Source organism: Excalfactoria chinensis, chromosome 3, assembly GCF_039878825.1.
Source record: "Excalfactoria chinensis isolate bCotChi1 chromosome 3, bCotChi1.hap2, whole genome shotgun sequence".
Taxonomy (NCBI): Eukaryota; Metazoa; Chordata; class Aves; order Galliformes; family Phasianidae; genus Excalfactoria; species Excalfactoria chinensis.
The window spans coordinates 97,447,519-97,462,930 of NC_092827.1; the positions used below are offsets into that span (position 1 = coordinate 97,447,519).

General features: G+C 43.4%; 1 protein-coding gene across 1 annotated transcript in view; it reads right to left on the reverse strand.

Annotated features, from left to right (window-relative positions):
• VPS54 (VPS54 subunit of GARP complex) overlaps positions 1-15,412 on the reverse strand; it is a 42,993-nt gene that overhangs the window by 1,945 nt on the left and 25,636 nt on the right. Inside the window, exons 13-23 of the mRNA XM_072331391.1 lie at positions 14,903-15,237; positions 13,406-13,535; positions 12,783-12,964; positions 11,900-12,012; positions 10,549-10,612; positions 8,951-9,056; positions 6,330-6,417; positions 4,715-4,836; positions 4,521-4,601; positions 1,678-1,785; positions 869-963 (exon numbers count right to left, since the gene is read on the reverse strand). Of these exons, the coding sequence (XP_072187492.1) occupies positions 869-963; positions 1,678-1,785; positions 4,521-4,601; positions 4,715-4,836; positions 6,330-6,417; positions 8,951-9,056; positions 10,549-10,612; positions 11,900-12,012; positions 12,783-12,964; positions 13,406-13,535; positions 14,903-15,237 (1,424 nt within the window). The remainder of the gene's footprint in view (positions 1-868; positions 964-1,677; positions 1,786-4,520; positions 4,602-4,714; positions 4,837-6,329; positions 6,418-8,950; positions 9,057-10,548; positions 10,613-11,899; positions 12,013-12,782; positions 12,965-13,405; positions 13,536-14,902; positions 15,238-15,412) is intronic.

The window sequence follows — 15,412 nt, forward strand, 5'->3', positions numbered from 1 at the left end:
TTTTAGGCCCTCCAGCTGCAAGCATTACACAAGAATGAAGGCAGCAGCATGAAGACATGACAGCACACGATTCAGGACAGATGAAACATGCCAAGAACACACCCTGGGTGCTCTGATTTCAGCTTGGGCTGCTGCGGCATCACTGCTAGTCAGTAAGCTTGTCAGCTTACACCTTTCCTACTAAGCAACTTGGTATTGTCTGCAACTACACCACAAATACAGATAAACTAGGACCAGAGGGAATGGTTTCAAGCTACGGCAGGAGAGATTCAAGCTGGACACTAAGAAGTATTACTTCTCAGAAAGGGTGGTCAGGCACTGGAATGGACTGCCCAGGGAGGTGGTGGAGTCACCGACCATGGGGGTGTTCAAGGAACAACTGGATGTTGTGTTGAGGGACATGGATTAGTGGGAGCTATTGGTAATAGGTGAACGGTTGGACTGGATGATCTTTTAGGTCTTTTCCAACCTTGGTGATTCTATGATTCTAACAGAGAGAACAGGATGAATAAGCTCATGCAAAACATGAAAGAATCCATTTGGATGGGAACAAAAGTATTCCTCATTCCAGCAACACTTCAGAATGTTTACTAACTTCTTTCTCTGACTTCTTCAACCTAAGACAACACTTTGTTGCATGAGGGCAAGCTGGCTGAATTCAATGCCTGGCTTCCCAACCTCTTAGCAAGCTTGCTGCATTCCCATAGTTACTAAGAAAAGGCACAAGTCTTTGTGCCTTTTAGTGTAAAAAGCTCCAAATGAGTACTGAAACATGGAGTGTGGCTGCAGTAACTCCTATAAATTCTTGCATAAGACAACGCTTGCCCATTTAAATTAATCAGTATGAAAAAGAAATGTGGATACTTACCCATTCTGAGGTCCTCCATCATTGACGACATTTAGGTGGGCCAGCTGCCTCTTCAGATGAAGTTTGTAGCTTGCATTAATTCTCAAAAACAACATCTAGAAGGACCAAACCAAACCGAATGAGGAGCCATCCCACTGCCTACAGAGAATACACCGCAAACATCTGAACTCCCACTAACCTTCCGTTTTCTTTCATGCAATTCATGTGCTTTTCCCATCTGCCAGGCCTTCCTCCTGCTAGTCTATCTGGCCACACTACAATATACCACTGCATACAGGACAGAGCATACTCTTGCTTATTTCTTACATGATGCACTTAAAGGACAGTTTTATTTATTTATTTCTCTTCCCTGTTGTCTGAAGCATCAAGAAACTGCTAGAAGAAGAGAATTAATCTTCTTCCTGCACTATAACCATTTAGAGCCTTTTTTCTTTTTCCAAGAGGAAGTGCACAAAGCAATCTGAAGGGAACATTTAATTTAGCGTAAAAGAGAAGCTACAATTCAGCACATTCAGCAACTCTATCAGTCCTTCCTGTCCTTAGATTTACAGCTCTGCAGTAGCACTAACTGCAGCAAAACACTGAGAAAGGCCATCTGGTACAATCCAGCTGCGTAATACATTTGGAACCTTCAGAACCCACCTTCTTTGAGCAGTGTGTGACAGAAGAATTCCCACCAAGAGCTGTGGGTAGGTTTTGCCAAAACTCAAAGATTCCCACCCCGTGCAGATAAAGCAGAAGTCTCCCTTGTTATGGAGTACACATGCATTTGCAAGAGAGGAGTCATGGGTTTCAGAGGTAACGCTCACCTGAGTTTGTTCCTCAGGAAGGAGGTCGTATATAGCTTCATGCATCTTTGCCATTTGCTTGCAGATATTCCTGAAGCACGCTGAAGGAACAGGAGCTTTCACTTCATACTGGAAATAAAAGCAAAACCAGTTACTCTGTTCTGTCCCTGTAGAACAGTTTATATAGGAGAGTTTCCAACAGCCAGCGGGAGCTCTGTGCTGCTGCTGCTACCATGAATTTCATTTAACTTACCACAAATCAAATGGGCACTGTGCACAACCTGGTGCTATTCACCCAAGGACTATCACCACAATCCATCTTTAAGCATTTCCTGCTTTATAAACAGTCACACTCAAACCAGGATGAAATCTGAACATTTCCACACCTTCATCTCTAACTAATCTCAAAGCACTCCACCAAAGGAATCTACTCCTCTATGATTATTTGCATCCCTGCTCTGGGAAGGAAAGACTGGAATGTGATTTTTGAAGTATCTGGAAAAACTACGCCGGCAGCAAAGCCAGCACTTCAGTTACTGGTGGAGAGGCTGTGCTGGCATAAGCCTGGGTTAAACACCCGTGGTCACCTTTGCTATCTCCACAGAGCCTTGCAGCATTCAGAGGAAGATTAGACTCATTAGGACTAAGAAACAGGAGGAGATGCTTGCTTGTATGATAGTCTGAATTGCGAAAGAGAACAAAGCTTGCCTGAGTGGGAGATGAAACAGGGGAAACAAAATGGGAAGTTCTGAGAAAGCCTTTAAGGAGAAGCCAAACCAATGACTAACAGCAGCAGAAACACAGCGCTTAGTACTCCAGGAGCCCTTGCTCTCCGCACAGCACGCTGGATTGTGCCTCAAGACATTAGAGTTGGGCAACCGATGACTTACAATTCACCAGTACAGTACAAAGCCAAAGGGAACTGGCAAGCTGCAGCGATGGCTCCTGCGGGACTACAGACAAACTCCTCATTGTGACAGAGGAGCAGCAGCAACAGGAGGAAACATGAGCCCAGTGCTGAGAGTAGCTGCCCATTTTCATCTCCAGCTAAGGTCAACAGCAGGTAATACCATATCAGACAGATTTACTGCTCTTCTTTCCAGATAGTCACAAGGCAGCAAGCAGAAAGAGAAGCTAAGAACTCCACCCGGGTTGTTTCCATGAACATGCACCCTTTCAAATCAATTTTAAAAGAGAGGTTTTTAGAACTGTTGTACCACCCCTTTTTCTTTTAACTCCATGCCAAAGCCAACAGAGATGCCAGGATCCGTACACAGCACTCGGCCTCATTGCACTGGGATGGTGTGAGCACGGCTCCTGCTCCGTGGGCTCAGAGAAACTAAAGCAACATCTCACACTGGCCAAGGACCAGGCCAGCAGCCTAACGACTGGGCTAAATTGTTTCTCTTGTTCCAAGCAGCGTGCCTTCTAGACCGTGCAATCTGGTTTTAAACCGCACTAGACACGGCACTGCCATGAAACTCACTTGCTCATCCTTTTAGATTTGCACACTTAAAAGCAGACGGCCGCTTTATCCATCCATAAGTCACTCCAAGAAGATACTGACACGGTTGCATAGTTTGCCCATTTGCAAATTTCCCAGGTTTTTTTTTATGTTCTTTACTGCCTTCAGTGCTGAGATTTCATCACCGCAGGAACAAGATAAACCAGATTATGGGAAATGTTAGGAAGGGAGGCAAACCAACACATGGCATCCTCTTCTGTCCTCTGTGGGTTGCATTGACTCACATGAGCCAGGCACTCTCACTCAAGCCTTTCAGACCTTTAAAATACAGGAATATTCACAGTTCTTTTATCCTGCCAGCTCACAAGAGGTGAGCAGGCTGGAAAGATGGAAGGACAGCAGGGGATGGGTACTTAATAATTACCATCAAAAACAAGAACAGCATTAATGACACTCTGTGGGCTATCTTGGTTAGTACTGGTAACCAAAATTCTTGCATTTATCTTTCACTTTCAAGAGGAAGATGACAAAAAAGGGCTCAAAGAGCGACATTTTTGATAGAACTGCTATTTTGCACAGGGAACAGAGCACTGTTTGCGTATTTAGAAAAGACCATAAACATCTTTTTACAAGCATGAGCAGAACAAGAGCATAAGACCTGCATAAGACCCGAAGCAAATGCTAAGTTTTAAGAGCTCACGTAGTTTCTCCACCAGATTAGCAGGCCCAGCAGACCCCACCTCAGGGCAGTATCTTCCACAGCCCCAAGGAGGGCAGTGCTCTCTACTTCTAGGTGAGCCAAGAACTGGATCCTGCCCAGGACCGATCAGTTCAGTTGACAGACACTCATAAAACTCTAAGAGCATTTAATGGCAGAGCCATCATTTCTGCCACACACTGGGACCCCTCTAAGTGCAGGCTGGCAGTCCACAGGCTTGCAGACCTACTGATGGTTTGATCCTTCTTTGTGGAAAATTCCTCCCCCCAGGCAGTTTTTTCTGCTTCCTCAGCTGCAGGAAATGAGGCACCATCAGGAAATGCAGGGAAGGGGAACCAGCTTTTGGGGAGAGGCAGGAGGTGGCAGCCTGGCTGCAGATGAGCTGTTGGTGGATAGCACTGCCCAGAGGAAGGGCACTTCAGTTCCTGCATGGCAGAGCATCTGCACCAGCTCAATCACATCTGGTACAGAAACAGTTTGGGGGGAGGAAGGAGGAAAACAATTGACGCCCATGTGACAAGTGTTGAAACAAATGCACAAGTGCAACACAGAGCTTTGTGTATATAGAAGAGTTCCAACAACTGATGAAGAAAGTTTAAGACTTCATTTGAAACAACTAGGCGCTACACAGTGAGACCTCCAACAGCAATTCAGTGTCTAATTATTTCTGTAAGTCATTACCTTGGATAACAGTTTGTCAAATAAGCTATCCATTATGGCAACGAGCTTTGCTGAGATTTCAGCTATGTGGTCGTGATAATCCTGTAATGAGAGAGAAAGCAGATTTTATTTATTATCTAATGACATTCATATTTTTCAGAGCACAGTTGAGAAGCAGAACTTCCTGCTTCATTAGGAAATGTCAAAAGAGTTACCTTTGTAATGTGGTCAAAGTGCCTGAGCATGCTAAACTGCTTTGGCTGCAGCCGAGCTTCAAAATGAGCCCTGATAATAGGAATGTAGTGTACGATTAGCTGTAGGCAACGTGAAGAAAGGGCTGTAAATCCAGAAGTGAGAGAGGAAAGGCAATTAGTACACCAGAAGAGTCATTCTGTATAGACTGCATCTCCTTTAATAAGATAGATCTAAACACAATTTAATGTGCTTTAAAAAAATACAAGGAAGGAGGTGAGCATTTATTTCCACTGGAGGAGCCCACCCAGTGAAAAGGCTACACTAGCACCTGGCTATTCACACCCAGCTGCAGTAACATACAGAATAAGGGACTAGTTTTACAAGGGGCCTTAAGTGTCTACTTGACATTTGGAGTCCTGAGCACACGCAGACATCAGAGAGATCCCAGCAGACCTGACTCAGCAGCTATCTAACCTCTGTGGAAACATTCCCAAGGCACCAATGTTTCTCCCCATAGCCATGTACACAAACATGCTGCCCTGCCAGCACCAAACTGCTTGGAACCAGCTCCTGCCTGAGTGCCCTCAGGGTTCCCACCACCGAAGTACTCCTGAGCACACAGGGCCAGAGCCAGCAGCAGAACATGGTGGTGCCAGCGTAGTCTCTGTGCTGGCCAAGCTGGCTCCAGGGGAGCCTCTGATTCCACCCACCTCAAGCTGATCTCTTAGCTGATAATCATTGCACCCTTAAACATAGGAACTGGAGTTTAAGGCATTTGCCTCAACCCATTGCTAAAGGCTTTTCATTTCAGGAAACAGTTTAAAACATGCAGGAGGGGTTCATTGAGTACAGTCATCAGGCTTTCCCGCAGCATGAAGCTGTGCATTTAGCACTGCCTCCCTTCTGCAGCAGCTGGAGCAGCCCAGGCACGTAAACTTTGGGCTGTCAGTTCAGCTGAATAGCTGCACAATCTAAAGCTCAAATCTGACTTTGGATTCAGCACACAGAGCTCTAATTTACCTCACTGCACCAAGACACTCAACCACATAAAGACTTGCTATTTGGTTCACGGCCACCTACTGAGATCATGCTGTGCTTTACCGAAGCATGGTTACAAGCCACAGGAGCAATCTGTGGACGCACTGTTCCAAAACAGCACCACAGGGCAGACAGGATGGCACAGCTCAGCAAAACACAGGGGGAGGCTGGGGTCTGGCTGCACCCTCTGCCTACACCGCCCATCTCCAGACCCAAGCACTACACTGGGCACATAGATGCCAGAGTCACCCTTGGAAGAGTAACTGCAGCTTCCCACAGTCAAAACATTTTCATGGCAAACCTGCCAGCCTGTTTGTTTCCCTCTCCTAACACAGTGGAGCTTTATACTCACAGCGTTCAGCTAAGACAGCAAAGGGACTGGTTGGATTTTCATGCATCTCTTGCACAGGCAGTTAGCTTTTGTACACGTTTTACCCTCAAATAAGCAAGGCTTTATCACCTTGTGTTCCACACAAAGCACCCCAACACAAACATAAGTGTTTAGTGTTATGTTTTAAGTGTTTAGTGGACTGTTTTATTTTCTTTTTTAATAGGCAGGAGTACAACAGTCGATGCCTTAAGTACGGAAACACATACCTAGATTTTTTGTAGTGATCGTTTTCAACCCAACAACTTGCAGTGCACCGGCTCCAAGCACCAGCTGGCAACTTCGAGAGTTGAAATACTATGAGACATTAAAAAGAAGATAATGAAAACATATGTTGTGTATGCAGATATACGCTCCCTTCATCAGAGGGAAGTAGAAATGCAGGTATTAAAACTATATTGTTACATTAAAATCTTAACGGCTACAGTAGAACAGACTAAGTGTAATAAAGGAACGGAGAACAGAAGAATGAGTTTCTGCCTCTGGCTCCACACCTTTCACGCTGCTTACCATAGAGGAAAACTTGAAAGCATCGATCTCACTACTGCTGAGGTGGCTGAATTGGTGTTACCTACACCACAGAACATGGAAATCTAAGAAGTGTCACACAGAAAATGTTCAGGCATGCCAAAAAGCAGGGGTAGAGGAATTTCTGGTATATTAGAAGACTCGTAACTTGACCTTTCTAATGTAGCTCCAAGAGAGAAATGTTATTCGACAGACACAGACCAATGGACTCTCTGGGACAGTAAGAGAGCTCCTCTTAGTATATTCTGTCTTAGGAATTCTATTTGTTGGCCCAACTCAAGACCCAAGACACTCCATGCTGGGTTGCACGATGCAGTAGAGATGGAAAAAACTTTCCTGTTGTGCCCAACTCCTGCTCCAAAGGGACAGCAGGAATTCCAGAGCTCACATTTGAGCACAGCTATGCTGGTGGCATGGGGAGTTGGGGGGGGGGGGGGGGGGGGGGGTGTCACAATTCTGTTCCACAGTTCTTGCTTCACAATAACATCAGAACAAACCCAAAGTTTCAGCCTTCCTTGTGTAAAAATAGGAAACAACCTTCCTGGCTACTGCCTGAAGCTAGTCACAGAACTCCAGACTGCAGAGGATGTACTGTGAATGGAGTGGGGCCAGAAGAGCAACACAGACCTAGTACTAACAATGGAACCAGAGCTACATGTGATGCTACAGTGGCATCGCCTACTCTGCTCTTGGATAGTGGTAAGGACGTGAAGCTGTTTTACATTCACTTCCTCTCTTGCTCCTGAAAAGCAGGATCTTTTCTTGTGCCTCCTGGTGGACTTAGGAAGTAGATCCACCGAGCCAAAGACAGATATCCTACACAGCCTCAGCCCTCTGAGGTATTTAGCTTAGGTTAGAGCAACACCTCCTCCTTGTGACTGTTTGGAGAAAAGTATTTCTGCATTCTGGCAATGTAGCTGCAAACCTTCTCATCTGTGCCAGCTTAACTCCAATGATGATGACCGCGTTTTTGTTCACTCACAGGTGTCATTTCACTTTGGTTATAGCCACAAACTTCCATCATCCAGGAACCACTTTACAGCCTCCAATCACAGAGTATTCTTGCTACCTTCAAAACTTGCTAGCTTTGACAGTTTTCAAATAAACAGTAGTGAGCTGCAAGGACACTTATTTTGTCCAAAGCATAAAGAATGTGCTTTTATTTTTGCTAGTTGTCCTTGTCACCTCTCTGACGGTCATCTCACTGCCACAGAGACAGGAACTACAACTAAACTGCACATGATGCCACATGATGCCTGGATACCAAGCAATAAAACATGAATCATTTATCTCGAGCTACAACAAGAAATAGAAGGGAGAAAGAAGTAACACAGGTGCAAACGTGCTTAAGTCTGAGGCAGCTGCTGCTGTTCTGCCTGCCTGCACAAAGGAGCGGCAAGTCCTGTGTGAAGCAGCAGATTCAGTAAAAAAAAGGAACATCCCCAGTCCCAAACTGATGGGGTTCTCCTTGAATGGCATTTAAGAGTGAAGGTTTAGGGATGAGCACAAATGATGAGTACAGGAACCATTCCTGTGTCTGGTTATTCAGATAACGACCACCAACAGAAGGATACTATTTCATGGCCCATCTCTCCAGTATGTTTCCATCCCCTTCAGCCCCCTTTATGATTGCCTTCTATCCATCATGCTTATGTTCAGAACTCTAATACTTGATATAATCATTGTGGGCAAAGACAGACATGAAAACCCTGAAATAAACAAACAGTGAGCTCGGGATATATAATCAAGTTTTTAAGTTACGTACAAGTACTCCCTTTATCACCATTTCTTTGTATCACCTTGCAGCATATACTCTGCCAGTATTCCTCCTCTCTAGAGAGAAAGGAATGAAACAAGGCCTGGTCTTTGATAGCTTTACACTTTACAGCAGCAGTTTCATCCCATGGTATTTCTCATGCTTCTACTGACTTGCAGAAATCGAGAGACTAGCTCCCTTCCTGAATACAGACAGATCTCCATGACACCTGGAATCAAACGGCTTCTTTGTCAGCAGCATTAATCCTACATCCTGCATGAAGGATGGGCAGCCATGATGAACACTACAAGGTGGGATTTCAAACCAGCCCTGGTGAATGAGATGAACAACAGCCTTCCGGACACAGCACATGGCACCTTCAGCACCCTTAGCTTAAAAGCCTACCTTGTGACACAGTAACAAATGCAACCATTTCTAGATAATTTGCATCATTTTCATCAAGTTGTAAAAGCACGTGAAACATTACAGTAAGTTCACTGCCCTGAATACTCTCAGCTGGCACAGACAGCACATTTGGACTCATACCTTCAGTAAATCAGACAGGCGGGTGAGCATGTCGGTGGTGATGGAAGGAATGTTATCCACACACTGGCAGTACTCGAGGATTATTCTTATTAACAGCAATACTGTCCTACAAGGGAAGAAACAGCCAAATATGTTACCTCAGTGCACAGATGATGTCAAAAAAATAACAAGCAGGCCAGTCATACTGATAAAAAGCCACGTAATGCTGGAGATTATAGTGTAAAATATGCCCCTTAACTGATCTGAGGTACAGATGGAACAATATACATATAAATATATAAAGAATACCTGTTTCAGGGGGAAGTGTGTAGAAAAAGTACTTAACATAGAGGTAAGAAAGCCTCTGATGTTCATTATCAGAACTTTTCCATCTCCAGAAGTAATTACTGTGGAACTAGAAGTCTCCTTGCAGCTGTCATCTGGGCAAAATCTAAAGCTCCTTTCTTATAGGACTGTCTAGCTGGCCAACTTTGAGCAAGTACAAAGCCCAGCCTATAGGAAAATGATAACCACTGAAAAGGATGCAGTGGATACTGAGCAGTCAAAAAGAGATCAATCACTGCAAATAAACATCTGGAAAGCTCTGAGGGAACTTGTAGGTTTTTTTTTGGTGAATGCATTTGATTAAATACTATGAAAATGCATGTAAGTGTCCAGAATAGCATTTGCACCAATGTGAAGCTGACAATTAGTCCACAGAGCTAAAAATAAAGCTTCAAAGAGCAGAGATTAACTATCAAATACACAGTTTAGTGAGTAGACTTCATCCTTTGAAGCATGTTCAAACGCTCCTACTTGACCTGAAATTCTCTTTTGCAGTGATATCAGTAGGCTGGCACTGAAGTTCTGAACCACCAGCTTGCTTCTAATTGAACAATGGTACATCATCATGAAGCAACTCACGAAACGAGAGCTGGTCAAAGACTTTATGTAAATCAGTACTTTTCCCTTTAAGTTTGGGGTAAGTTATGTTAGGACTCTGGAAAGTGCGATCTTCCAGGTTTTACTCCTAAAAAAAACCAAACTCCCCCAGGCATATTTAACAGTTAAGGCTCTCCATCTTTGGAAACACAGAATGCTTCAGAATGAAAGAAATGTGGGAGTACTACGTACTTTAAAATATCTGTGATATAGCCAGCTACAAGAAACTACTTTCAAACCCAAAGCGATCAGGCTACCAAGAAACATGGATTACAGCTTCCGAGATAGCCCTCATCTTCTATTTTTCATTCTGAGTAAGATAAGCAATCAATCAGTAGAGGGCTTGTGTATTTTGCCAGAGACTACCTATACTGTGAGAAATAAAAACAATGTGCTGTGACAATAAATCTATGTTTTCCATGAACAAGTGTTTTCATGACAAAATTGCAAAACTCAAATGAAACCATAAATTTCAGCCTCGTCTTGAAGAGAAGAAACAGTATTTTAATAATACGGAAGAGCTTTAAAACTGGTCAGGAACTAAAAGGAAACTAATGTGTGCAAGGAACGGTTTTATTTCTATTTAAATAAGATTGCTAGAGCTATTAGTATTCATCACAGTTCTACCCCAAAACACTTGCCAACTAACCCACTGTTAAGGGAAAAGTAACTCTTACCCAACTGTTGCATATTTTTGTCCTTCGACAATAAGGAATTCAGTTGGCTTCCTTTCTTCAGCACCTAAACATTTTAGCAATAAAGGAAAAGGATGAGTTGAACTAAGAACTAGCATATATTAAAAAGAAAAGCTGGTTTCTAGAAATCAGGCATCCCCTCACTCAGGTTTGAAAGCAGTGAATCAATCTTTGGGATACTGATCCATTTAAAAAACTGGGTCACTCACTACAATTAATGAGCAACCTCACTGGTCATACCGACTTGAATACAGATGGGATTTTACATCAAAAATCCCCCAAAGTCCCACAGTCATTACAGATTTAGAACCTTCAAATACAACAGGTTAGAAACACAAGAAGAAAAGCAGAAAAAGCTACGAGGTTTTCTACTGTAGATTCTCCAGTGATTTGCTATGTATATTAATATTTTACCTTCAAACCACTTTTTCCCTCAGGCTTCACAGCAGAAGCTCTTACTGATGCAGTGTTTCATGCTAAATTTGATGCCTTCGGTTTCCTATCTTCTTGAAGAAAGCTGCAAGAGCTTCTTTAGGAGGAATGGCTGACAAGCACTGGAGCTGTGTTCCATGATTTGTGTATTGCCTTATACCTTCCATCCCTTCTGCACTCCTTTTGAGGGGCAGACAGGGCTTCTGCACCACAACATAACTGTTTTCTCACCTACTGCCATCTTCCTTCCCCTCTGGGAATGCTATCTTCCCATTCTAACTGTTCACAGACATTTATCGTGACAATACTGGATGAGAATCCCCACGAGGTAAGAATACATTATGCGTTCCCATAATGTATGTGGGGAAACAAAGCACAAGGAGAAAAAAGTGACTTGTTTCAGGTCACACAAGGTTTCTGTGTCGAAGTAAATAATTGAATGTACATAAGTTTTCACTTCCACGAGTGGCCATACAGCATGCTGTCTTTCACTTGAACAACTGGCAGACAAAGCAAGGGAAAGGTGCAAAGCATTTCATAACACAAAGGAAACTGAACACATGCACATACTCCTTGTTCCCTTGCAGCACTTCAATGAAAGACTAAATTTATGCACGGACTGTAAGCTAAGCCTTTACGCTGGGAATACTACTGGGAACACAACTCCCTTCCTGTGCTGACACTTAAATGGGTTTTCAAATGAAAGAAAAACAAACTTTTGAAGTCGGCCCAAGTTTCAACACTGCTAACACGAAAAAAAGCATCTGTTTCCTTCCTTCTGATGCCCCAGTCATGCTACAGAAAACAAGCACAGAGCAGAATACAACCATCAGCATTCAGCAGCACCTTCTGCAGATCACACATTTAGATTCCACTAATGGTAGAACAGCAAGATACGTACCTGTTGGCTTTTTTTCAGGGAGAGAAATTCTGCCATCTGACACAGAATCGACAAGATCCTGAAACTCGGCAGGAACTTCAGCTTGCTTCCAGCGCTCGTTGTCCAAGAGTAGGCTTAAGTTACAAAGACAAAAGAAAGGAGGATGAGAAAACAAAACACCCTGTCTGGACACTTCTCTTGCCTGTACTGCTGCTGAATCAAACCTATAGTAATATAAAGAGAGCCAGTGGCCCAAAATGTTACATCATCAAACCTTATTATTAGAAAGAGGTGCTCGATGATTAGTAATAGCAAACCAGAAAAACACCTTTTTGGCCCAGAGATCTTACAGTCTGTTCATTTAAACTATCACAGAGTACAGACAATCCCAGTGAGTAATAAAACTCCTTATAAGATCAGTGCCACTGAAACAATGTGGAAACACTGGAACTTTGGTGCTTATGATGAATGAAAACAAAGGGACTTGGTATGTGTTACTGGGAAGACTGTTTCCCAGTATGGGCTGGATTTTTGTGGTGTGTGGGTTGGTTTTTTCCCTTGTTTTTTTTTCTTGGAGGTTCTTCCCTCCCCAACTAACTCCTGAGATAAAGCAACCCCATCCTCCAACATCACTTCTGAGTTCTTCCTGTAGCTACAAGCTGTCCTTATTTACTTAACTATAGAACAATCCAGTTTAAAGAGACTGTTCTGAAAACTGTAAAAACCTAAAACAGTTGAAAATAATTGTGTTTTAAAGCGGCTGCCCAGCCAGCCCTTCCTAAGTACAACTAAGTTACCAGGCAATGAAGATTAGTGTTTTCCTATGAAAGACTTGTGTTTCCATGGTGTTTAATTGATAAAAATTATGCATGTAAGAACATGAAGGTCTTCTCCACAGAAATACCTTAGCTTTGTCTTCCTCTCCTCATGGAACCTATTCACAAATTTATTGGCTTGACTTTGAAGTGCTCCTCTCAAGGACATACTTTTTCTGCCACAGATCTGCTCAGTATCTAAGATAAAGCTTTCCATCAAGCGAGAGAGAGCGACAAACTCATTGGAATTCAGCTTCTCCAGGAAGCCACCCTGTATGCAAAGAAACATGCATTGTAAGGAGACATAACACCACAAAAATTCAGAGAAGTCAAGAATCAACTAGACAGCACATCTGAGGGTTAGCAGTATTTTAAAGGCACATTCTTTTATCCTACATGGGACAGAGTAGGGAGACTGCAGTACAAACAGCTGTCTTGTCACAGACCATGCATTCTCTTCATGGAACTTCAAAGACAGCAAGTCAGATTATTAAATAGAAACAGAAAAGTAGTGAAACTCATGTTACTTTACAATGATGTGATACATTAAAGCTTGGGTGCTGTGGGCATTAATTAACATCAAGTGACCGTGACAACAATTACTTAATACCAATTGAGAAAGCAATTTCAGGATTACTCATTAAGCCAGTAACTTGTAGTAACTTCACACTGAGGATGAAGCTCCACCAGCAGCCTGATCCAAACTCCTTACCTTTGCTCTTGCCATGAGGAACTTGACTGAACGATCATGGCAGATATCAGAAGCATTATACAGCAACTCTTGAATATTATTTGCCAGCCTGCCCAGTTCCAGTTCAGTCAACTTCATGTCATCGCTGATCCTACAAATGACAGAACCATTTGTTTGAACATCAGTTCATAGAAAACGGTGTTTCTGCTCACAATTTGAAAGAAGAAAGAGCTTTGCAGCAGCTGTTAAACATAGTTAATCACCAAAGTACAGATGGGACCATCTAAGCTGCTGTCAATGCCATGTCAATCCCTGTGACAAGCAAACAAAACCAAACTGTCCTTATATTTTGTTTTAATATCCTAATTACTATTACTTAAGGAAGAAACCATGCAACCATTACTAATACAATAAATACTAATGTTTATTGACCTAAACATCACCCAGCTCCCGTAACATCTGAGCATCACAAACGTATCATGGATAAACACAGCATTTTAGTCCCAGTGCAGGTGTAAGGTCTACCATAAATACCCTGTGCTCTCATGACTGAAGTTTACAGCCATCATTCTGCTACCTCTTTACCCTTCAGGGTCCTAAGCCTGGCCATTTAAAATAAGTCTGTGGCTTGTCTATCATTGTGAAGCAAGCACATAAGCACAGCTCTGCCATTCACCTAACCAGTTAAGATAATAATCTTCTGGTCTAGCCTGGCTGCTAGTGCTGACAGCATGAGGGAGAAAGCCTGGGACACAACAGCACATCAACTGGGCGAGCAGCACCCTGATTGTGTAATGAAATGCCCTACTCCAAACATGGAGCAGAGGTACAAAGGAAAACAAAGAAGGGGTGAAGCAAGTCCATTTCTGAGCAAAGTTTCACAGTCAGCCTTGGGAACTCTTTTGCTGCTTGAGAGCTTCATCTGTGTAGTCTATTGTTAGCTAACTTCTCCAGACCAATTGAGATACTGCTGCCTCCTCCTTCCTCTCTCCTCACTCTAACTCCGTGGACTCCTCTCCATGTTGTGTTTTTCTCCCAACATAGGGTGAGTGTTGGGACATGCAATAGCCTGAACCTGCTTCAAATGCAACAGATTTCATTTAAATTCATAGTGATTTGGAGGAGGAAGACCCCTAACAGAAGTGACACACAGGGGTAATAGTAGGAGCAGTAAACGTGTGCAGGCAACAGTCAACTCAGTCAACTAAGGCCAAGACAAGCAATCAGTGTTCTTTCATGTAGGGTAGACTTGTATCTCCCCTGCTCTCTACAGAAGCAGGCTCCCCAGCAGAAGAGAGCGGACATCGGTCCTTGTGCCACTATATATACAGAGGTGAAAACAAAGTTAACCAAACAAATTTGAGTAGGGACAGTGGCAGTCTGTATGCACGATGGCGGTGGAGAGCCACTTCATTTACCTAGAAAAGCACATTCCTCCAGCGTCACTTTTATAGCACACAACCCCCAGCTCCCAACACCCTGCTCCTGACAGCTGAGGCAGGTATTGCATGTACTCACATCATCTCCACTCCTCCTGGAGTAACAGACGATGTTGGCTCTTTGCTGGATGAAGAGTCGGTAGTGCACTCTGGTTCAGAGACCGAATCACTGCTACAGGGCTCGCTGTTGGGAGAAGTGTTTCTCTGAGAGGTAGTGTCAGCTGCTACAAGTGGGAGGTCCCCCTCGCCGAACGCGTCGCTTATAAACATGCCTTCGTGAGTCAGGTAAGCCACTTCTGTGTCCACGGGACTGTCTTTCACAGAGTTCTTTTGCAAGGTGTCCTCCAGGTCTCTGGTTCTTTGGTTCTTGTCTAGAACCAAGAGAACCACGCTACGGATAGTATTTAACGTTGCCTAGAATCAAATATAACTTTCATTACAAAAAAAAAAAAAGACCCCAAACCCTGTACCATACACTTGCACAGGGAAAAGATTTTCTTTTACCCACAAAAATCTGACTAAATCCTGGCTTTATTTCCTACTGTGCAATTAGCATTCAAAGGCAGACCCATCCGCCTTTGATGGTAAC